General features: G+C 39.9%; 1 protein-coding gene across 3 annotated transcripts in view; it reads right to left on the bottom strand.

Annotated features, from left to right (window-relative positions):
* ANKFY1 (ankyrin repeat and FYVE domain containing 1) overlaps positions 1–25,961 on the bottom strand; it is a 76,478-nt gene that overhangs the window by 28,578 nt on the left and 21,939 nt on the right. For 2 of the 3 annotated variants that reach the window (XM_033423183.2, XM_033423182.2), the window contains exons 4-10: positions 15,314–15,449; positions 10,750–10,873; positions 9,466–9,615; positions 7,776–7,941; positions 2,985–3,189; positions 1,648–1,716; positions 1,225–1,424 (exon numbers count right to left, since the gene is read on the bottom strand). In XM_033423183.2, the coding sequence (XP_033279074.1) occupies positions 1,225–1,424; positions 1,648–1,716; positions 2,985–3,189; positions 7,776–7,941; positions 9,466–9,615; positions 10,750–10,873; positions 15,314–15,449 (1,050 nt within the window). Of the gene's footprint in view, positions 1–1,224; positions 1,425–1,647; positions 1,717–2,984; positions 3,190–7,775; positions 7,942–9,465; positions 9,616–10,749; positions 10,874–15,221; positions 15,450–25,961 lie in introns of those variants that run through there. The other variant, XM_033423188.2, reaches the window with a different exon arrangement.

The following is a 25,961-nucleotide window of genomic DNA, read 5'->3' on the forward strand; positions in this document are numbered from 1 at the left end:
TTTAAAATTCTGTGTGACAAAATAAGAAGTATGCATAAAGTATATAAAGTATGTTACATCTGTTGTGTAACAAATTACACAAGTTGTCTCAAAGGAAAGCACTTGTGTCATTGTTTCACTGCAAGCTGAACTAACAGTTTTTTCATGGAACACCATTTTTACTTGAAAGAATGACTGATTAACAAACTATGGTTATTCAAACCTGAGTATTTGACAGACAATTTCTTAAAAAGTAAGCCTGTCTCTGTAAGAAAAACAACTGGCAATACTTCCACCAAATGACAAAATTTGATCTTCCAAGTGAAATTAGCATTTTGGAAAACTTTTGTCTGCAACTATAAGTTTAACAGCTTCTCAATACTGAAAGACTTTTCCAATGAGATCAGTGGTGATATTAATAAATGTGATTCTAAAATAAATGAACATTTTGAAGATCTGCATAACTCAGTGAAACAAGATTTTCCAAATGACTAAGGCATGATGTTACAAAATCACACATGAAGAAATCCATTCAAAGCACACACAGACCATGGATTTTATATAACAGAGTACAAAAAGTTCACTGATATAGTTTCAGATTCCATATTGCAACTAACCTTAAAAAAATTATCCCTTGATAAATTCTTCTCACTGTAGTATCAAAGAAATATATCCACAATTATCTGAAAAGGCTCTTAAAATATGCCTCGTTTTCCAACTACATCACTGTGTGAGGGTATTTTCTTTAACCAAAACAACGTATCTCAAAAGACTGAACACAGATGCAGATACTAGAAACCAGTCACTCTCCCAACTAAATTTTTTTCTGAAAGTTATTCTTCATAAAAAATGTTATATGTCAACATAAAATTGTTTGTCATTATTATTAATACATCTTTTAAAAATTTCTCAGTTTTAATTTCTAACATGGTAAATACCAAAGATATCCACTTAAACAAAAGCTCTTTGGGATATAATTTTTAAGAGGGTGAAAAGAGTTTTGAGTCCAAAAAGACTGAAATTCACTGCATTAAATAAATAGAAGTGTTTCAGCTTAACGGATTTATCGAGTCTGGCTAGATTTTTGGAAGCACAAGATCAGGTTTTTTACTATGGTTAAAATTACGTACAAAATAATTCTCATAATAGCATGCCGCTGGGTTTTTAAATTTTTGGTAAAAACACTGACAATATTTCATGGGGTCTCCAGACTTGAGCATCAGCTCTTAGGGGCCTGTGTTTTACCTGTTATTGCATCAGGTGCATTGGTGTTGCTGCCACGCTGAATGAGTCTGGCTGCAAAGCTATTTTCATCAAATGAAGTCCCATTTACCACAGGGAGGTCTTCAAAGGGATTTACGGACTGGTCGGAAGACACAGTGATGTACTGCACGGCAAGCCACAGAGCTGTGCTGCCCTCATGGTCTTTCAGCTCTAAATCTAATCTGGAATGAGGAAGCAATGTGAATAGCAAGTATAATCGTCTTCTGACACTCTGTACTGTCAACAGCCTCATTCTTTCTCTTTGTACTTTATGAATGACAATTTTTTATTTTACTTTTACTTATTAAAATGGATAATGCTAAAAGACATTTTAAGGGAATCATTTTTCACTCACAATCCCACCCTCACAACTGCTTTTTCATTTCTCCATGTCTCCCTACGTACTGTTTACACTGCAGCAACTGGTTGAACACGTATTCATTCCTGGCCATGATGGACAAGTGTAAGGGAGACCTACAGGATGAAGAAGAGGTGTCAATTCAGGACAAGCCCAGTTCAGGACTACTCACAGCAGGAGGCAACTAGAATCCACAAGAAATTCCCCATTTCTGCCAGAGTTTCTTTTTCTATCCGGACAAACAGTTTTCCAAAACCATGATCAAGTATCAAAGGATGAAAATGGATTTGATTATATGTTACAATTTATTCAAGTAGCCAAAAGAACAAGAATCAATAAAAGGAAGAGATATAAAATACTCTTCAATTAAATATTGACCCTCATTGAATGTATATGTACTCATGTTTTTAAAACAAATAAAACAGTAGTTTCTGCCATAGGTATGCCTACTTTCCCCTACATATCCTCCACAATTCTGAAAAGAAATTTTTTCTTCCCATAATTCTCTGTTATACTCAAACACATTATGAGTGGCATCGATAGGAACTGATTAACCACTCTTCACTGCTTTTATTTAGCCCTCATGTGCCCTGAGGAAGATGGTCACCACAGAGCACAGGGACTCCCAGGCTGGTATCTATCTCAGAGGTACAGAATGCCAGAATTTATTACACTTGGGGGAAAAAGATTAAGAAATCACAAGAAAAAAAGGAATGCAATTATTTTGGGAAATAAGGTAATTATGACATTATACTGAGTTCATGGAGATCCACCTTATTTAAGTACCTTACTCATCACACAAATCTATTTTCCTATTCTGACGACCTCACAGTTATTTTTTGACAGGGTTTTTTAAAGGTATAAAATACTGAGCTGCTATGGTAAGAAGTGGGTCCCCCTAGTGTTGGTGATTCAGGTGGCTTAACTCCCTTCAATGCCTCACACACTGGTGTCCCAGAGATAAGCAGCCCGTTCTCAGATTCTAAACCACAAGGAATCCTCAACCAAATATTTCTGGGAAGGGGCAAAAGGAACATGACAACTACTATCAGTATGCTGTGGAAGATGGCAAGCTGTGTGGACAGAGCTGTCTGAAGCAGAGGTACTTACAAAAAGGTGGAAATGGAGTTTTGTGGAGATGACAGAAACTGCTTAAAGATCCAAGGACCTCAGTTACCCAGGATGGAAATGGTTTCCCCAAATGCCTCTGGCCTTAGTCGTCTCTCTCATTTGCAAAACGAATCAATGTTTGTAACTTCCATAAAATTCAGAGAGAATAATGCTGAACTAAAAAACCTGAAGTCCCCGCCTGCCAGTTATGTGCCACAATAAAATAACATTGTGGGAACTGTGCTCAGAGCAGGTGATCTGCTCCCTGACTTACCTGCCCTTGCTGTCCTGCATGTTGGGGTTGGCGCCAGCCTGCAGGAGGGCCTCTGCAATCTGTGCCATCTCGGACATCACATCTGCTGAGTGTTTTTTTGAACTGTACGATGCTACAAGGTGCAACGGTGTCTCCTGGACACCCAACGTAGCAGCATTGACAAGGGCCCCATTCTTAATGAGGAAAGTGGCAGCAAAGAGATCTCCTTGAAAAGAAACAACAGAAGAAATGGTCACATATGACAACACTCAGGGCAAGCTTTTCTGACCAATGCTTCCTCAAAAAGGTACCAGTCAGTAACTGAAGACAAAGAAGATTTCATCATTGAGATCATGGACTTACATACTCAAATTCAACTTCTGATGACCTCTTGTCATCTGTCCTGACCCCTCGCTTCACTATCACTTCACAATTTTAAGCATACCAGGCTTCTATCCTTCAAAGGTCATTAACTCTCATAAAGGGTTCCGAGATTCCTCCACAACACAATTTATCTCCCTCTCTCATTCTTGACCACGGTCTATACCTAAGCAATACTTACTTCTAACCGGCTATACTTGCAGTGGCTCTTGCTAAGGCACTTATGAGAAGTTTTCCTTTATATCCTGCAATACCATTTCATCTTCTTCAACTATACTTCTGCTATCTGAGTATCGAGAACGGGGCTTAGGATTTCAGGAGTGGCAAAGCTCTCAAGTCTGTTAGCTGTATTCCTGTATTATTCATCTGAATAATATGAGTTTCATCTAATCTTCAGTAGACATGGAATTTCAAAATCAACTGGTTTTCGATATTTCCCATCTGCTCTATTCTTTCTTCCAAGGGACCATCTTGCTGGAGAGTGTGAGCTCTGGCACTGACGTGGCTAGGCCACCACAGCCCCTCATATCCTGATTGGTCCATGTCTGATTTATTTTTGTATCTACCACTGTCTTATACAAAACAGGCACCAGGGAAATGTTTGGGAAGAAAATGGATTGACTGGTTGAAGTTATAAGGTTCCACTTTAACAGAATGGCTCTAATTCCAATCAATTATGATTTTGGGTAACTTAAGAATCCTCTAACCAGACACTTCTGAAATCTTTTCATTCGTCTGTCCCCGATTTTTTTCTTGGGGGGGTAGGGGAAGATACAATCTTTACCAGCATCGTGTGCAAAGGACCAAAGCTTAGATTTCTTTACAAAAAGATGTCGGTAGAGCTCTGAAAGCAGCAGGCAACATGCATATCAGGGATTAGTCTGGGTCAGGCCTTTGCTGTCCATATGTACAAAGACATACTAGGGTTCTCAGTAGGGCCCTAATGTGTAATATGAACAAACCCCACAGAGATTCAGTCTAGGAGAGAATATGTAAAAACAATACATTAGCAATAGAATAAAATATCCTAGAGAAAGTCACTTACATTCTGGAAGTGGAAAGAAAATTTAGAATTATGAGGACAGAGAGCCTTAAAATGACAAATCTGATAAACAACGTGCTGGGGGAGAGGTGAAATGTGGTTTCGTTATCTTTAAGCTTGGCATATATTCCAAACTAAGTAGTAAACAGATAGCAAAGCTAAAGTATGTCAATAAAAAACTTATAATATACTATACACACAGAAGATAAACTGGGCAATACTGCACACAGAAATAAGGGTACAGATCAATGGTTGGATTCAGATGGATGGCATAATAAAAAAACTTTTTATATCTTAAGCCCTCTTGAAAAAAATCATAGGGCTTCCCTGATGGCTCAGTGGATGAGAGTCCGCCTACCGATGCAGGGGACACAGGTTCGTGCCCTGGTCTGGGAAGATCCCACATGCCTCAGAGCGGCTAGGCCCGTGAGCCATGGCCGCTGAGCCTGCGTGTCCAGAGACTGTGCTCCACAACGGGAGAGGCCACAACAGTGAGAGGCCTGCGTACCGCAAAAAAAAAAAAAAAAAAAAAAAAAGAATCATAGCTTTTAGATTAGATTTACTTTATTCATAAGCGCCGAAGTGTTTTTTTTTTTTTAACTTACACATACATACAGTATACACACCCTACACAAAAAGTTATTTAGGAATTATTGGCAACTGAAAATTGATGATGTTTTACATTAACAGAAAGTCAGCCCATGGATATACAGCCTAGAGGAAATAGACAACTGACATTGAAAAAGCAGAACAAAGGGAGGGAACAGAAAATGCCAAAATCACCATTTATAAAGTTTCTGTCAACAAGAAAACTTCTAATACATTTTAGAACGATTTCCATCAAAAACCGTTAAAACAAAAACTGTTTGGTGCTCAACAGTTCCAATTACTTCATCACTTCACTCCCTGAAACTGCCAAGTAAATGTATAATGACTTGTCCACATAAAAACATTCCTAACAATGTAGTTAACGTTTAAAAAAAATCCACACACAATTTTTCTTTCAACAAAGCTCCCTGACCGGCTTCATTCAGGGACCAGGCAGTAACTTTCATTATTTAATTAACAAAAGCTGTATCTCATGCTGCTCCAGTTAGTGGCATCATCTGCAAACCTCCTACAAACAATTAGATAGGAGCATGCTGCTTAAGAGACCCACTGATTGATGTTGATCATCAAGGAAAATAAGCACAAGAAGATTGTTTTAAAAAGCAAGGATTCATCTTCTTGCCCAGATCCAGCTAATCAGAGGAGATGGCATCCCTCTGGTCACATGTATATCTCCTGTGGACTCACTCACAGACGCACTCTCGATACAAACTGATGGGTACACTTGGTTATTAGGATGATTAGTGAGCCTTCTGGTTAGAGATTCTAATGTGTGTCCACAACCAGACCTAAACCTCATATATTAAGGATCACTCATATTACAATGAACTTAAAGTAAGGTTAACAGTTAAATTTCAGGTATATTACTCAATTTAATCATTTGGGCAGGTCAACGGACTGACAGCTCAAGGTGAAGAAGGAAAAGGTGAAAAAAATTCCTACAGAAATTGAAGCTGGTCGTGGCACTGCAACACAGGGGCAAGGTAAGAGCTGCAGGCTGACCCTACCACATGGTAGTCACTGGGCTAGGTGTGCTACTAACCTGTCTCTCAACAACCAGTAAAGCAGGTTCCTCACCTTACAGGTGAGGAAAAGGAGACTCAAGAATGGTTAAGTGACTTGTCCAAGGCCACAGAGTAAGTGGATGAGCCAGGATTCCCAGCTTGGTACATCCAGGCTCCAATGCCAATACTCCGTGCTCCACACCAGGCCACACTGCCACGTTCAACAATCAAGTTTACCATGCCCACACTGCAGCCCACATGCTTGCAAGCAACTAATAAATTCAGAGCAGAAGATTAAATCATCTGCAAATAAGCACCATAAATGCACCACCAATTCTTGGCAATTCTTGTAACTAAGCAATCATCAAAATATTTAATAACTCATCAAAGATGTTTTTTCATCATACATAAGAATTTAAGTCCTTAAGAGGAAAGAGACATAATTCTGAGATTGTTTTTTTAGTAACAAGTTTATTTGTTTCCAAAATAAACATTTCAGACACTGAACAGTATGGGAAAGAATAGTTCCTGATGTGGTGGAAACTTTCCCCACTGAACACACACCCAATGCTCAGCACCCAATGGCTTTGCACAGTGTGGAGTGATGCTTGGGAAAAATGCATCTGCTCTTGACACTGACATACTCTAAGGCTTTCCTTCCCAATGATGAACAAAATTTTCCTCTCCATCAGCCAGCATGCTTAACACTCTAACACATGACTTAGAGGGATATTTATATTAAAGCCTATGCCCAAAAAGGGCAAAGCCACAGCTGCAACACGACCTTATTTGAAGTAACTACATTCCACCAACTAGGAGCAACTTGTGAATGGTAAAAATGTGGCAGAGATAATAACAGTATAATAATGCACAACTGGAAGGTTAAACATACATGATTAAGATATGGGGAAACCATTATACGTATTCTGTTTTTGATGTCCACATGTAAACAAAAAAGTGGCCACAGCCAAGTACTTCAATCAAGTCATCTATCCCCCTACAAAATGAAGGCTTTGAGACATTTGAAAGGTTTCTTTCCATACTGGAACTCTACCCCTATATAGCTTTTCACTCTGTCAAAAAAATAACTACTGCAAAGTAGAGTCAGGCAGGATCCATTTGGGACTTAAGAATTATTAAGGCCATGGGAAAAACAAAAGACTAGTACTTGTTTCCCTTTAATTCAATAAGGTGAAAATACTTTGATTGTAATTCTATCACTTACATAGCTTCCCACTACTAATGACAATGTACTCAAACACAGCTACAATTTCAAATAACTTCCCAAGAACAAAATGAAACTTTATCACTTTGTCATGATCTATGAGAAGTCTATTCTGTAAAAGTGAAAACTCTGAATCCAAGAATATGTTTAAATATTCGTGTTCTTGATACTTTCCCTCTCTTACAGTAACTGATACAAGTAAAGTCTTCCTAGCACAATTTCTGGAGAAACTGACGTATTGAATAAGCAAATAACACATCAATTGCTTACAAGTAAAAGGTACTTTTTCTATAAGTACCATCTTTCTAGCCTTCTTCTGGGGCTCCTGCTGACACTCTGAAGAGCCTAACCAACAAGACATAAGGCAATAGCTCTTCCATCTCTCTTCTGACCCACTGATCACAAATTCTAAATCATGTGGCCTGCAAGTACAGACTCAAGAAGCCTTTGAGAATCTGTGGAACAGGAACAGGGTCAGAGAGTCTTCAAAAGTTACCTGGATAAAGGTAAAATTGCCCACTGCAGAAAATATAAAATACGCTTCTTCCTACCTCTTTGGATGCCTTTATGTAACAAGCTCCAGCCATTCTTGTCCACCATGTCCACGTCAGCTTTGTGACTAACCAGAGTGGTGGCGATACTCTCTAGTCGTCGTGAAAGGGCTAGATCTAAAGCAAGATCTCCGTTATGATCCAACTCATTCAGCTTCCCAGGGAGCTGCACAGAGAAATTTGTAAATCAGCATCCATCCAATAGAGAATACAACTAAATCTCTCACACCTTGACTCTTAAAAATCATCTCACACAAATGTCAAATTTTAGTCCTATAACTTACTATATCTTACTCTCCAAATTCAACTGAATTCACAAACTTCTCTCAGGCCTCCTCAGGACTCATGCCTTTCAGGGAGCCCAGGACTAACGGGGATCACAGAGCAGGTGCAAACACCATGGAAGACAGTACAAGGGGAAAATGCAGACAATGCTGTAGGAACACAAGTGTCAGGACAGAGGTTCAGAGAGCCTGATGGGAAACAGCTCACATTTTCACAAAAGACTGTGGCTTAACTATCTAATTCCTCCTAGCAGTTTAATGCCTCCCCCACACCCTGGACACCCAGGATAAAACATACGACACAGCTATCCGTCAAGAGCAGCTACATTTCTTCTAAGGCGGTGCAGTAAGCAGAACGACAGCCCCAAAGATGTCCACGTCCTGACCCCCCGAACCTGTTACTATGTCACCTCACACAATGAAAGGCACTTGGCAGATGTGATTACGGTTGAGGACCCTGAGATGGGGACAGTGTCCCTGGACTATCCAGGAGGGCCCAATCTATCTAATCCCATGAGTCCTTAAAAGTGAAAGAGGTAAGCAGAAGAGTAGGTCAGGCAGTTGTGACACGAGAAAGACTTGATTTGCCACTATTGGCTTTGAAGACAGACGAAGGGGGCAACAGGCTAAGGAAATGTGGTGGCCTCTAGAAGCTGAGAATGGCCCTGACTCAGCTGATAGCCAGAAGAAAATGGGGACGTTGGTCCTATAATCACAAGGAACTGAATTCTGCCAACAACCCAAACAAGCAGGCTTCCCTAGAGCCTCCAGAAAGGAACACAGCCTGCCAACACCTTGACTTCTAGATGGGTGATGCCTGTACTGGACTTCCAAGCTACAAAACTATAAGATAATAAATTTGTGTTGTTTTAAGCCACTAGGTTTGTGGTAATTTCTTACAGTAGCAAAAGAAAAACTAAAGCAGATTTTGGTACCTGGAAGTTAAGTACTGCTGTAACAACTATCTAAAAATGTGGACATGTCTTTGGAAGTGGGCAATGGGCAGAGGCTGGAAGAATACTGAGAAGCATGATAGGATAAGCTCAGACTGCCTTGGACAAACTACTAGTAGAAATATGTACATTAAAGGCTGTGCCAGATGGGCTTCCCTGGTGGCGCAGTGGTTGAGAGTCCGCCTGCCGATGCAGGGGACACGGGTTCGTGCCCCGGTCCGGGAGGATCCCACATGCCGTGGAGCAGCTGGGCCCGTGAGCCATGGCCGCTGAGCCTGCGCATCCGGAGCCTGTGCTCCGCAACGGGAGAGGCCACAACAGTGAGAGGCCTGCGTACCACAAAAAAAAAAAAAAAAAAAAAAAAAAAAGACTGTGCCAGCAATGGCTCAGAGAAAGTGAGGAGCACTGTAGAGAAGAACAAGAGAAGTATAGTTTGGGGAAAAGGTATAGTACCTGTGAATCCATTTCAATTAGATAAAGGAAGACCACATCTTCTCTCTCCACTTTGATAGCTTTATGTAATGGGTACTCAGTCTTGGACTTGATCATTTTGTATAACAACTGAGCACTCATGCTGCTGAAGTCCTCCTTTCGTAAGTCATCCTAAGGATTAAAAAGACAGTGAAAAGCAGAACAGATTCAACATATCAACAATAACGACAATTGACATTTCTTAAGAAGCCCTTGGAATGTGTCTGGCCCTATTTTAAAGGGCTTAACATTTCCCAACTCATTTAATCCTCACGAAAACCCTATGAGGTAGGTACTATTATTATCCCCATTCACAGAAGAAAGTAAAGCATAAAGAGGCTAATTAGTGTGCCCAGCTCGCACAATGAGTGAATGGCCAAGCCGGGATCTGGAGCCCAGAGGCCCACCTGCGGAGCGAGGACTCTTCACCACAGCACTGCCCTGCCTCTGGGTGAGACGGTAAAGCACAGGCAACACGGACACTCCACAAGGACGAAGTCACAAGGAGCCCTCCCCGTGAGAACAGAGTCCTCCCCTTCAACCCCACACAGGAGACAGGTACAGAATTAGTCAGAACTTCCACAAACAACTCAGTCCACTGAGTCACCATCGCTCTCTACTGTTGCAGATCTCTAAGTTTCTACCTACTTTAGCAGAAAGGTTACCGTTCCTGTTTCAATTCTTTAAAATTCAGTTCTTTAAGACACTTTTTCTCATAATGCTGTTGAGTACCGAACAATTTGCAGAAACTAGGTTATAAACATAGCCCTAGCCATGATTTTCTGAAAAACGCAAAACAGACAACAACAAAGAAATGCAAGACCTGTCTTTATGATGAAAGCTACCTAAGAAGGGCATATGTAAATTTAACAACACCCTCCACACGACGAGAAGGCAGGGAAATCCCGGAAGGGGTGCTGCCGAGCACGAGCACGGCAGGCCTGCTGGCCCTACAGCAGCACACGCTCCCGGGGCTCAGCTGCCACTCCTGCAGATGGAGGGTAAAGCAGGCCTGTGTCCCTCCGTTCCAAGCCTGCTTCTTGACCTGAGCTATCTTCTGCTCCTCTACTCCGAAATCAGAATTATGAGACTTTTAGAGCCCATAGGAATCTCACAGATCATCTAGTGCGACTACTTAGCCTTCAATTTTGTTATAAGAGGAAGTGAGGGGCCAGAGAGGTATCTTTCTATGGAACCAGGTCCCAAGCCCCAGTCTTCTGACTTCCAGTGAAGGTGTTTCTCCACACCTCTCAGTCTCACACTCACCCAATGACTTGCAATAATTTCTGCACAGTAGTTCATCAGCGTGCTGGCATTCAGCTCCTCCGCAGTCTGATAGAAGCGGATACAGTTCCTGACATTCACCAGGGACATCACACCCTTCTCACATCTACGAGACAATTTTAATGATCAACAGTATTATTAGGACCAATTTATTCATAAACAAACAAACCAAAGCAATAATCTGTGTACTGCCTGGCCATGTCCAATAGCACTAAAGCCTAAGGTTTAAGCAAAGCAGCTACGAATGAACTGTAGCTGAGTTACTATATATATAAATTTTTTTTTTTTTTTTTTTTGCAGTACGCGGGCCTCTCACTTTTGTGGCCTCTCCCGTTGAGGAGCACAGGCTCCGGACGCGCAGGCTCAGCGGCCATGGCTCACGGGCCCAGCCGCTCTGCAGCATGTGGGATCTTCCCGGACCGGGGCACGAACCCGTGTCCCCTGCATCGGCAGGTGGACTCTCAACCACTGCGCCACCAGGGAAGCCCACTGTATTTTATAAGTCCTAGAATTTCATTATTATATTGCTCATTCTGGTCAGAACCAAAATAATCTGTAAATAAATATGTTAAGCTTAACCCCCCAACTGCCTTGAAAGTAATCACGTGAAACTCAGTAATCATACCACACAGGCAATTGTAATATCAAACACGCAATGCATCAAATTCAGTCCTTTGATGTTTAATTGTATGGGACACGTTTGCAGTTCCCACAAGCATAACTCTGTCACGCGACCAGTGTGGCTTAGAAATCACTTCAAATATGAGGCTCTATGCCTCAATAAATGAACACCTCCTTAAAAGTCTTCCCCAAATGGTGATCTATATGGCATGTGAATTATAACTCAATAAAGCTGATTTTAGAAAGCCCATTTTAAAAATCTATCATGTATAGAAACAATTGAGTTAGGAGTCAAACTACAGTACACCAGACAGAGAAGAACTGGCTACAACGGATGTCCCATAGAGCCTGGTAACAACATGACAACAACAACAGCAACAATAACAAGACTCTCACAATCACTAAGAGAGCCCCAACTACGTCAGGGAAGAGAGGGCTGCATGCAGGCCTCTGGCAGCACAAAGCAGGCACACGCATGTCCTAGACTAGAAGATGTAGCACTGGGAAGGCCCACACTTCCACTGCCCCAGAATTCCTGGAAACCTTGGTGGGTCTCCACAGCACAGGGCCCGGGGGAAGGAGGCAGGTGACACGGCCCTCCCATCTCCTTTGCCTGAACATCTCCCTACAAATCAGGTTCACCTCCAAGGGCAGTCGAGAGGCCTAATGTGGCATCAGGTATTCCCTGACACCCCACCGCTGCTTCTGTCCCCAGCTCCCACAAAAACCATGTTCTGATCACAAGGGCAGCATACAGTGCTGAACGCAAAGTGAACCGTGAGGTGAGAAAGACCTGAGTTGAGGCCCACGGAATTTGAGGGGCCAAACTACACAAGCTCCCTGTGACCCCACCTCCTCCCCTGTGAGACATTACTCTATCTCGGAGGTTTAGGGGATCTCTGTGTGTTTTCCAAGATAAAGGAAAACTATGTAAGCCTTGCACAGTCTGAGGTACATAGGAGGTATGCTTGCTTGAAAGCTGAGGTCCTTCTCAAGGAAGCTGCATAATTTAATAACTAATAAGAATGGGTTTCAGTACTACTATAAATAAGAATAACTGATTGGCTAGCGGATAACTCCCAATTCTAACAGGTGAGGTTTGGATACCAAGTGGAGAGTGGGAGATGAGGGAGGAGAGGAGGAAAGTCATGAGAAAGACCTGGGAAGAAGGGGGAACAAACTTTCTAAACCTCACAAATGAGACCTTAGGCTAGGAGCAAGAATAATCGTGGAGTCATTTCTCCATCTGGCAGTAAATGCAGGTACCCATTTTATTCCAAGACCTGTGCTTAAGTGCTTTGTTTTTAAGCTACACAGCTTGGTGTGAAGAAGCATCTCCCCCAGGGCACTTTTAACTCAAATTGTCACAATATCTAAATAAGTTACTATAATAATGAATAACAATGTTCTATTTCTGAGCCTCTGCTGTCTGTACCACTAGTTTCCCCAAACTATTAGCAGACTGACAGCAATGTTTGAAGTTATTCTGACCCAGGCTATGAAATCAGAGCATTCCAGGAGAAAAGTCCTCTTTTCAGGTATGTGAAACTTTTACCACTTTTACAATGACAAATATCCTAATGTCCTAAAACATGGTGTGATCTCAGGGAGTACTGACTTTACAAAGCATTTTTACAGACAAATGCTGAGAGTCTGAAAATTCTATTCCCCTCCTTACTACTGCCAAAATACACTCTATCAAGATACTCAACTATGTTTCATGAAGACAGATGTTTTGTTACAACTGGCAGACACTTCATTTTCACTAAATTCTGGGATCCCCAGAGTGTCATTCACTATTTGGATAGCCTATAAATAGTAACTGACATGATTTACACAACTGAAGAACATGTAATTATATCTAAAAACTCAGATTCTCAGTTCATATCTTCTCTTTGAAAAGTAGCAAGGCAGACTAACTTTCCTCTAAAGGAATTTTGTTGCTGTTAATATACGTTTTTAATTTTAGAGTACAAAAAGGACACAGATGCACAAAAATGATAAACCTAATTTTTAAAGTACAAAGTCAAGCATATACTCAAGCGTCCCACAAACTCCTGTCTAGTTTTTTATCAATCCCGTGTATGAACATAAGGCAGAAAAATTACTGAAAGAATGAACAGCAAAAGGTTAACAGTGGTTGAATTACAGACGATTTACTTTTTTTCTTTATATCATTCTATACTTTCTAAATACCATGAACTGAATACGTAGTTAATAATCAGGAAAAAATTATACAAACTGTCAGTTGTTAGCATACACCATTAATTCTCTCCTTTTTTAAGAGTATTTTCCTGATAATGCTTATGCCCAAAACCTCCTTTTCATCAAACTGGTGATAGCATTCCCAAACCACCAAGACCCCTACATTACAAAAATGATCAACACGGGCTTCACATTTAACTGCACACATTTGTGTTGGGGCCTTTCACTTACTATTTCAAATGTGTAATTTCTCCTGCAGACAGCAGTGGGCGCTCTGTGACCTTTCAAAAGCCAACAATTGAACCCGCTACTGGGTCTCTTCCATCCCAGCCCTTAACAAAGCCATGACAGATAAACTTAATGCCCACATCCAACAATACAACATTGAGCAACTGGTCATGTTGACAGTTATGAAGCCTAATCAGTCAATAAACAACAAACATTCTAATTAAAGAATCCATTACACAGATTACAATTATCTAAACTACTCCAAACTGCAGGGCACTTTTTTTTTTTTTTTGCAGGGCACTTTTATCAAAGCAATTTAATTTACAAGCAAGTTTGACAAGGTCAATGGGAAAAAGCTCAGGAAATCTGGGGGGGGAAAAGTAGATATAAATCACACTCAATCTAATTAAAATTATTCTCATTTCACTCTCAGATGATTCAAAAACTCACCCAAAGAAAGGCCCTGAGAGTAAAGTTATCTTTGCTAACCTAATACTGTATGTACCTACAAACCTTAGACCTGCTTGTTTGATTTTTTTTTTACTTATTGGATTTAGGTATTAAAATGCACTCAAGCCCACATCAATCACAGACAGTCAGGAGTAACCTGTGTACTTGTCTCATGTGGGGCCCAGTGGGCCATCTCAGGGGAAACATCAGCCTCATAAAGAAAACAGAACAAGCAGCTTTAGTAGCAAGGTCTCTTGACTCACTGAGGGCAACACAACAAGTGGAATGCCTCCTGATAGCTGAAACTACTTCTCCACCCACCCAGGAAAAAAGCCATTCCTTCACGCATGCAGAATACAAAAGATTACTAAGTGACATAAAAAGACGCTCCATCTACCAAGCTGACTACCAAGGGCCATATCTCCAACAAAAACTAAAGGGCATTTTGCTTGATATCGTCTGGTGAACGTTTTGTTTTCTGTTGTTATAAAGGCCAACTCGGGAGAGCAACAGAGAAAATGCAATATAAAAAACATAGGAGGCTATCTCCTTGGAACCTAAAAAGCAGTTAACAAATGAAGTGAGACCTCAGAAACACTATGAAACTTACTGAAGCAGATTCTCATGTACTAATTTAGTCACTAATGTGTTTCTAACAAGAGAATATGACCAAGAACTCCTTCTAAGTAGATATATCAGAAAGTAGAATAAAATGTCAAAAGGAAATGGTATAGGAGGGAAAGTTGAGGCGTTGGACATTGGATTATATTATTTCATATTCAGTTCATCAGTTCACACAGCTATGTAATCTCAGGTAATAAACCAGTGAAAGAACAGAGAATACCTAAAAGCTTTGGCAAAATTTAGCTTACAAGATAACACAAAGCAAGGGAGATAAAATTCTCTCCCCACTACTGCGTTTAAAAGAACACCTTGCAAAAGTTATTTACATTAGCAGAAGCAGCTGTTTTCCCAGAGCTTGGCATAATTAAAGCTCAGCCACCACCATCTGAGGTGCTTGAATATATCTGCTGTGACTTGCCTCTCCCTAAGGAGCTGTAGCTGAAACCGATTAGCTAGTTTCATCAGCTCAGTCAGGAACACATCATCTTCTCTGAACTCCAACTCATCCGTATAGATCCAGCGAAGCATTGTCATGGTCACCTCAGGGTTAGCATCTGGTTAAAGAAAGGAAGTAGAAAAACTTTGAAAACAAAGCACAGATGACATACTCAGACCTTCTCGAGGACCCCTAAAAGTTGAGGATAATAAACTAAATTCTGGTAGACCCCACTCAAAGAAATATCACACAGCCATTAAAAATGGTAATTAAGCATTTTGGGTACCATCTGACTCCAGAAAGTGTTAAAAATTCTGCACGGGGCAGCAGGTGGGGAAAATGAACCTATTAAAGATATAAGTCAGGGCTTCCCTGGTGGCGCAGTGATTGAGAGTCTGCCTGCCGATGCAGGGGACGCGGGTTCATGCCCCTGTCCGGGAAGATCCCACATGCCGCGGAGCGGCTGGGCCCGTGAGCCAAGGCCACTGGGCCTGCGCGTCCGGAGCCTGTGCTCTGCGACGGGAGAGGCCACAGCGGTGAGAGGCCCGCATACCGCAAAAAAAAAAGATATAAGTCAAATAAACTGGGGGAAACTATTTTAAACATATGGCAAAGAGTTTACATTCTAATAAAAAGATCTTACAAATAAAAATGAGAAGATGGACACTCAATGGAAATATCAGCAATGGATATAAACAGGTAATTCACAAAGAAATAAAATGGCCAATAAACCTTACTGATAATTAAATATAAACTTAAACTAGAATACTTTTTTTGTTTCTCAGACTAGCAAAGATTCTTAGAAGTGCATAACATTTTTTTTTTCCTTTGGCTGTGCTGCAGTGGAAGAGCAGAGTCTTAACCACTGGACTGCCAGGGAAGTGCATAACCTTTGACACAGCAATCATACATGTAGATTATTATCCTAAGAAAATAACTAAGCAAATACAGAGAAACATAAGATAGTCAATGCAGTATTATTTTTAATAATGAAAAACTGGAGCAAAACTCTTAAGAGAACTAATTAAATAAATTAGAGTATAAACTGGAAAATGTTGCATCAATTAAAATTATTTAGATCTATATTCAACATAAAAAGATATTCACTACATAGCAAGTAAAAAAAACTACATAACTAAAAATACATGTATTAAATGATCTCACTTTTGTTAGATATATTTGTCTGTGTATATGTGTGTGTATACACACACACACACACACACACACACACAGTTTTGTGTCTGTCTTCCATCCAAGTACTAACCAAGTCCGACCCTACTTAACTTCCAAGATCAGACAAAATCGAAGACATTCTGGGTGGTATGACCACAGAAAGACTGTCCATCTGTCTGTCTGTCTATCTATTGAGAGACTGGAAAGATATACACTAAAAGTACTGACCTGGAGGAATTTGTAACTAATTTTTCTTTTAGCTTCTTTTCTCCCTGATTTTTATTTAATGAACATACATTACTTGTGTAGTTTTTTAAGTTAAAATGCTTTACAGCAACTCGGAGAAATGCTTGGGATGAAAATCATAATGTAAAATATCTAAATTATGATTTCAACTAAAATCAACTCTTGGTTAATCAGAAGGATGTCAGTGATGGTCAGAGGATCACTCAAAAAATCATGGTCTACACACCAATAGTTCTCAACTGTGGGCCTGGGCTAACAGAATCAGCATCACCTGGGAAAGTGTGAGAAAGTCTTATGATCAGGCCCACCCTGATCTATTGAGTCAGAAACTATAAGAGTGGGGCCCAGCATTTGTGTTTTAACAAGTCCTTCATGTGACTTTGATGCTTGCTAAGGTTTAAGAAACTATACTCAATTCTTGATTACCTAGGAAAGGTGGAACATGCAACAGGAACATCCCATTAACTTAGTAATTAGGCAACAACTGAATGGTTCTTACTAACCCCTCTCTTCCAACTCTAGTGGGGAGGAGAGGGTTGAAGACAGTAATGTCAAGTGAGTGAAACTGAAGGCCCCTGATTAACTTGCAACCACATTAATTCACCATCACCCCCTTAAGTAGCCAGAGAGTAAAAGGAGAAAAAAAAAAGTGTAATTGGTGGGGAAAAAAACAGTGAAAAATAATGCATCAAAATGCTAACAGTGATTAGGTTAAGGTCTATTTTTTTTTCTTTTCTCTCTTACCTGCCAATGTAGTAATAATACTTTTGTAAATGTCTTAAGAGAGAGAAAAACATTTTAAAATCAGATGAAAATCTAATTTGATTTCTTTAAACAATTTACTTGAAGAAGTACTTCAACTAAGCTGTCTAAGGTATACAAAGTAGATCTTGAAACAGTGAAATTCTAAGCTAGCTTTGTAAACTGGGTTTAATGCCTCAGTAGTCTCCTAATGAAAAGAAAAAATATGTAGGCCATGCAATTTGTCCAGAGTGACCAAAAATGCCAAAACTGTGTACAGGCAGACCTCATTTTATTACACTTCGCTTTATCTCACTTTGCAGATAGTGTTTTTTCACAAATTGAAGGTTTGTGGTAACCCTGCGTTATCAGATGATGGTTAGAAATTTTTAGCCATAAGGTATTTTTAAATTAAGGTATGTACATTGTTTTTTTAGACATAATGGCAATGCACACTTAATAGGCTATGTGTAAACATAGCATTTACATGCACTGGGAAAACAAAAAATTCATATGACTCACTTTGTTACAATTTTTGCTCTTGATGGCAGTGGTCTGGGACTGAACCTGCAATATCTCCGAGGTCTGCCCGTACACCACTACTTGGCTCATACAGCCTTATCTTGGAAAGATAGCTTATGCCTAATGATGAGAGCATCCCCAACACCACAACACTCAAATATCTTCTCTGTGGTAGTTTAATTAATTTTGTTTTAAAATTTGGCTGGTTTCCTTTAATAACTCTTACCCCAATTGTCCAAACAAATAAATTTGACCTGTATGGTTGATAAACCAAAATCTAGTTTTCTTTTTTTTTTTAGTTTTCTTAAAAACTACATCAGCAGGGACGTCCTCAAAATTTCAAATAAAATAAGATCCAAGTGATCGCCAAATTTTCCCACTCCTGCCTTGACTCTTCCCTTAATCTCCAAAATAAACTGAGAATAGATCCATTTTGAGACTCAGACTAAGCAGCCCGTGGTATAAGGTGGGCAGAGAACAATGAACCAGAAGGGTATGTGCTTCCAACTGTGTACTTTTAGGCAAGCGATTCAGTCTATCTGCTTCCAATCTACGTAAGCAAGTGGCTATAAAAGTCAGATGACCCCATAAACCAGAAATTACCCTTAAAAAGATTAGACTCTGAGAAGTGAAACCAGTTGGCATCCATTACTTGCCTGGTATATCTGCTGCTAGAAGCTGTCACCCCCTCATCAGGCCCAGCGCAGAAGCTGGTAAAAATCTGTGACTGCAAGGATGAAAAGAAGGTAACACCTAACCTTCTGACTTCACTGTAGTCCACGATGCATACAGTCACGCTTTGGAAAACTTGAAATTTTCTTTTGGAGAACTTGAAATTTTCTGTGACCTAGTTGGGTTTTTTTTTTTTTTTTGGTCTGATTTCAGATAAATGTTTTATAAGACATTTGGAAAGAATGGGAATAAACTTATCTGTACGCAAGTAGCCATTAAATGAAGTATACTGAGGAAATTAATTTTGTTACTTAAATCCTCCATTCAATCTGTCAAATCTGAGAAAGGTGTTTTGAATCTCCTACTGTGACTCTGGTTTGTCTTTGAGTTTCCAACTATTTTTTTCTTCATGCACTTTACAAAAAGTTTTTAGCTCATAAAATTTAAAAATCATGATAGACTGTATCTTTTTTTTTTTTTTTTGCCACACCGCAGGACTTGCAGGATCTTAGTTCCCCACCAGGGATTGAACCCGGGCCCCAGCAGTGAAAGCGCCGAGTCCTAACCACTGGACCACCAGGGAATTCCCATAGACTGCATCTTTTATCAGTATAAACATCCTCTTTAGTCAGTTTAAGGATGTACCCTTAAATATAACTTCTTGGAAATAAAAATAAACCCCATATCGTACTTCAAAATAATCCCAGTGTCAAAAAGGAATAAGAGTACAGAGGGTCTAGTTCTGTTACGGCAGTGTGACAACCCATGCTATTGTAACTGATTATAGCTAAAAACTGTAGACAGTGTACCAAAAACAGCTACCAGAGGATTCTGAAAGTAAACAAAAGCATCTGAATTGTAGGGGGAGGCAAACCTTGAAGAAGCAATTGCACTGGACAAGCTTCTCCATTGTTTTTTTTCCCTTTATGGCTTTGTCCTGAGGGTAGACCTGTCCAGGAGGAACACTGCCTTAGTGACCAAGAGGATGCCTAAAACGCCAATAAAAACTCCACCTTTCTGGTCAGATGAACCAGGAAAAGGAGCCCCCAGGGCACTAAAGGGTCAGGGGAGAGTCCCAGAGTGAAGAGAACCAGAGAAGGAGATCTCCTAATTCTGTGTACAAGCCACATAGGCCTCAGGCTCACCTCTAAGCCACTGATGCACGGAACAGTCCTAGCCCAGCTTTAAGAACTGAAGTGGTATTTGAACCACCACCCACAGAAGGTGAAACAGAAGCTGCAGTTTGCACCTAAGGAGCCTTAGCATTTTCCAGAGGATGACACAGGACCAAAGTCTACACAACATAATGGCAATGTCCAGGATACAATTCAAAATCATTTGATAAAGAAAAACATTTGGAAAATATGACTGTTTTTCAAGGGAAAAGATAACCAACAGATGGTAACGTCAAGATGACCCAGATACTGAACTTATGAAAGACTTGAAGACATCTAGTATAACTATGCTCCAGAAGGTAAAGGGAAACACACTTGAAATTAAAAGAAAAATTTTCAGCATATAAATTATAAGAAATAGAAATTATAGAAATGAAAAATATGATATGTATAATAAAAACATACTCAGTGGGCTCAAGAGCAGGATGAAAACAGCAGTGCAAAGTCAGTAAACCTGAAGATAGATCAGTAGAATTTATCCTATCTGAAGAACAGAAAAAAAAAAAAAGGTTGGGAGAAAAAAAAAAAGAGCGCCTCAGACCTGTTGGATAGTAACAAAGAGTCTAGTACTGGAGTCTCAGAAAGAAAGAGATCAAGGAAGAAAAATAATGAAGAAATGATGGTCCTTTCCTAATTTGGTGACAGACCTAAATTTTTAGATTCAAGATCAGAGTACCCTAAACAAGAAGAAAATCATATCTAGATACATCATCAGCAAATTACTGCAAACTAAACATAACGAACAAGTCTTTACCACTTCACATCCGGTAGAATAGCCTCTATCAAAACAAAACAAAACACAGTAAACAACAAGTATTGGTGAGGATGTGGAGAAATTGGAACCCTTGTGCACTGTTGGGGGAAATGTAAAATGGTGCAGACCGTATAGAAAACAGTTCCTCGAAAATTTAAAATAAAACTACTATATGATCCAGCAATCCCACTTCTGGGTATGTACCCAAGAGAACTGAAAGCAGGCTCCTGAAGAGAGATTTGTACACCAATATTCACTGCAACATTATTTACACTAGCCAATAGATGGAAGCATATATTGCTCAATATGTAGATGACCATATATTCCTCATCTATAAGAGGGAATAAACAATAGTACTTACCTCAAAGTGTTATTCTAAAGATAAATGAGTTAATACCTGTAAACTACCACCACATGTTAATTGCTATACAAAAATTTCCTATGATTATTATTAAAACAGACTATTTTAAACCAACACACAGACAAATTTAGCATAAACAGAGATTAGAGAGAAAAACACAAAAGCCATGTTAGGGTTGAGTAAGGGGACATAACACAGATTATCTGAAGCTCTAAGAGAATCTCTGGGAGGGGGTCTCAGCTGTTAGCAGGAGGCCACAAGGCTGTTTGAGTGTCCTCATGACACAGCAGCTAACTTCTTCCAAAGTGAGCAATCCAAAAGACAGAGCAAGGAAGAAGTCACAATGCCTTCAAAGAACCTATCTCTGCAGTAACATGTTATCAATTACAAGCTCAGTCAGCCTATACTTAAGAGGAATGGAATCAGGATCCTCCTTTGAAGGGAGGAATAACAAATAATCTATGGACATATTTTAAACCACCATAGATATCTTCAAAATACTGAAACTGAACAACCTAGAACTAGCAGTTCACATGGTATCTAACAGATACCATTGTCCCTGTGAGTTTGCTGGAGCACCTTAGGGTGCCTGAGGACAGAGTCTGGGACCCTATGCTCCTTCCACTGCACAGTGCAACCTCCCAGGTCTGTGCTTTGGTGCGTAGTTTTCCTAACTGGACTGAAAAGGAGGGAAGGAGGATGCTTTCTGTTTTTGGAATGGCTTGACAGGACGCAGGACACATTCCAGGAAAGCTGAATGACTCACCATAAACTCTCATGCCAGGGAACCATAAGATCTTTGCTGGAGGAAGCATGCAAGAAATTCTAGCTTCAAAACAGCCATTCTACAGCATTGGAACTGCTCAGTGTCAGCTGCTATTACTGAAGTGCTATAGAGAGGCTATAAACAAACCACTTAGCCTGAAGCAAACTGCTTTACTTCATAAAGAAGTGAAATATCGTGCATCAAGATTTGTCGTACTGTGTTGAGCTAACAGTTATATTCTTTCTCTTCCCAGTTGATCAGTCAGTATCTTTATAAACATCTTTATACTTAAAATAACCAATAAATAAAAAGCAAATTTATACTTTTGACCTTTATATTTTGAAACAATTTCAGACTTAACAAAACAGTTGTAGAGTTCCCGTATACCCTCTACCCATCTTCCCCTAATATTAGCATCTTACATAACCATAGCACAATTATTAAAACCAGGTGACTAGGACCGATACAATACTATTAACTAATTACAAACTTTGCCAATTATCCCAGTAATGTCCTTTTTATGGGCCAGAATCCAATTGAGGTACCACACTGCATTTCATTATCATGTCTCCTTAGTCTCCTCCAATCTCTAACAGTTCCTTAATCTTATCTTGTCTTTCATGACCTTAACATATTTGAGTAATACTGGCCAGTTATTCTGTGGAATGTTCCTCAATTTGGGTTAGTTTGATGCTTTCCCATAATTAGATTGAGGTCATGCATTTATGGCAAGAATCCTACAGAAGTGATTGTGCCTTTGTCACTGCATCATATCAAGCGCAAAATATTTTACTTTTTTTTTTTTTTTTTTGCGGTACGCGGGCCTCTCACTGTTGTGGCCTCTCCCATTGCAGAGCACAGGCTCTGTACGCACAGGCTCAGCGGCCACGGCTCACGGGCCCAGCCGCTCCGCAGCACGCAGGATCCTCCCGGACCGGGGCACGAACCCGTGTCCTCTGCATCGGCAGGCGGACTCTCAACCACTGCGCCACCAGGGAAGCCCAATATTTTACTTTTTTGAACAAGGTATGATTTAAGAAAACTTTCATGTACCCAAATACATTTTAAACACTTGGTATATAATGCCTACTGTATCTTCATCAACATGTGCTAAAATTCTTATAACAATTAATAGAATTAAAGTTGTGCTTATTTTGAATTTTAAGAAATATCAGTTACACAAGAACCTCCAAAGAAAATGTGAGACTTAGGATGTCACTCTAAGAATGTAAGTTCCATACAAATACGAATTTAATTTTGTTCACTGCTATAACCCTAGTACCTTGAAAAGTGCCTGCCACTCAGCATTTGTGATATTAATGGACTAATTCTGAAGAAACAAAATACCAATAAATTCATAAAATGATTTTATTAAGTTCATGAGTGTGGAAAAGGTTCAACCATTTAAAACACAGCTTTTACGCTATTTATACACTTGTTTACAAGAGCCTATTTCCAATCTCCCTCAGGCGTGAGGCAGCCATGGGCAGTAGTGCTTCCAGGTATCGTATAACACACAGGCTTCTCAGGCAGTTTCAGTTGCTGCAAGCCCAGATTTAGGTAATCACACCCATGCCCACCCAGGCAACTCAGCAGGACTCTGCACAAGACACACAAACATGAACAGGTCCACAAATGCAACCACCTCCTTGGAACCCTTCAAAGATAAACTTTATAAAGAAAAGTAAAGATGGGCTTCCCTGGTGGTGCAGTGGTTAAGAATCCGCCTGCCAATGCAGGGGACACGGGTTTGAGCCCTGGTCCGGGAAGATCCCACATGCCGCAGAGCAACTAAGCCCATGCACTACAACTACTGAGCCTGTGCTCCAGAGCCCGAGAGCCACAACTCCCGAAGCCTGGGCGCCTAGAGCCCGGGCGCCTAGAGCCTGTGCTCTGCAGCAAGAGAAGCCACCACAATGAGAAGCCCGCGCACCACAACGAAGAGTAGCCCCCGCTCGCCTCAACTAGAGAAAGCCCACGCGCAGCAAGGAAGACCCAAGGCAGCCAAAAGTAAATAAATAAAATTTTAAAACGCTTAAAAAAAAAAAAGAAAAGATACCATAAGCTCCACTACAGCTATCTTAGTAGATGCCTGATTTACCAAAGCCACCAGAAACATTGACTCTGCAGCCGCTCACTCCTGAAAGCAAACCTTGTAGCCCGGATCAAACCATGCTGATTATTTACAGCAGGAGGCATGATCAGGGACATTTAAAGGCATTAACATTATACCTTCCTAAACTCTAGAAAATCTCCTGCTTCTCAGTGATCCAATCTTGTGGTCAGATAGTCACAGATAGTGTTAAAGCAGCTCTTAAATGTTCTAATGTACTAAAAAAGTAAAAGCAAAATTTTAAGTGCAATGTTTAATGCAATTTTGCAATTAATTAATTAATGCAATTTTCTGTGTTCTTACATAATTTTATTTGTTCTGGGGAGCAGTCATATTTTATTTTTCCCACTCATTCATTTTGGTTGTATGCAATATTTCACAGCTACATTTACCATGATAAACATTTACACTGTCTGAATTACCTATAACAGAATCCATCTGACAGAAGTCAAATGATGAGGTGAAAAAAAAAAGTATGACTATTTTATAGCTCAGCTGTCTAACTGTTTTCTAAACCCTTCATACCCATTTACAATGTGCAAGAATACCAATTCCATGAGCCTCACAACTACTGGGATCATCAATTTTTTTTTTTTTTTTTTTTTTTTTTTTTGCTGTACGCGGGCCTCTCACTGTTGTGGCCTCTCCCGTTGCGGGGCACAGGCTCCGGACGCGCAGGCCCAGCAGCCACGGCTCATGGGCCCAGCCGCTCCACGGCATGTGGGATCCTCCCGGACCGGGGCACGAACCCGTGTCCCCTGCATTGGCAGGCAGACTCTCAACCACTGCGCCACCAGGGAAGCCCGGGATCATCAATTTTTGATACTGTAGGTATCAAAAGGTGGTAACTTATTCTAAACTTTTTTCTAACAAAGTTGAATATTTTCAATATTTTATTATCTCTACTAGTCTTTGAAAACTACCTGTTCATGTAATCAAGATCCTATCATGCACTGTGAAGAACACCTCATGATCCAATGGGTTTTAAAAGTTATCCATAATTGTGTTATATGGGGTCAAAGATATAAGGCTTCAAAAGATTTTACTTTTAAAAAAGAAAACCTGTTCAGATTTCAATCATGTGGACTGGTGTCCTTCCAGTAAAGACCGTTTCCCAAGTAGATGTTTTAGTTATAGGCATGAATGCATATGCTCATGTATATGCATGTATGAATATTTGTGTGTTTACAGCTATGAATTACGGACCTCAGGTTAAATCCTAGAAATGATCATGAGACAGAGTTCACTCACAGTGGAGAAACATCAGACAATTTACCCCCTAAATTCTTGAGATAAATGCTTATTTAACCTGTGCAACACTGCTCAGGTGTTAGCCACCTCTGACACGTTCCTTATCAGCCCAAGTCAGTCTCTTCTGTACCTTAGACATAAAGCCATTATACTACTGTATATACAGCCCTGGCCTTAAATGATTTGTCATCAGCCCATTTCCTCCAACAGAGTATGAGCTCTGTATGGCAAGGATGGTGTTATAACCATCTCAGTGTTCCTAACACGACACATGGAAAACAGTACCTTCTGAATTGGCAAACCTTTTGAACAAAGACATAAATCAGACTTTCCACACACAATCACTTCTGCAAGTAACGCATATCTTAATGCCTGGGTATGCTCCTTACCACATTATAATTCTCTTGATTATTAATTCTCTTGATTATTAATATCAGAATTAAATTCAAATTTAAAAATTAAATTCAAAATTTGCTCTTTTTTTTTTTTAAGCAGCTGTTAGGCAAGTAGTAAGTGAAAATGCAATTTTGAAATCAACTTTTGAAAACGATGTTTTTAAGTTTACTTAACCACCATATTTACCCAAATTCTACACAACATACTGTGGCATAAAACAATTAAATAATAACATTAAACAGCTCAATGCACTTATTCAAATCCTAAAGACTGATGGTCATCCTTTGATGTTAAAGAAAGAATATTCTTATTCTTTGGAATAAATGTTACTTCTGAACTCAGTTCTTATAGACCAGGAAAAGTACTTTTGGCAGCTATGATTAAATTTTAAGCAACTGAACAGCAGCAGGACTTTTTCTTAGAGTGGAAGAAAAATTTTTCTCTACACATGCTCCCATAT

This window comes from Orcinus orca, chromosome 19 (assembly GCF_937001465.1).
Source record: "Orcinus orca chromosome 19, mOrcOrc1.1, whole genome shotgun sequence".
Lineage (NCBI taxonomy): Eukaryota > Metazoa > Chordata > Mammalia > Artiodactyla > Delphinidae > Orcinus > Orcinus orca.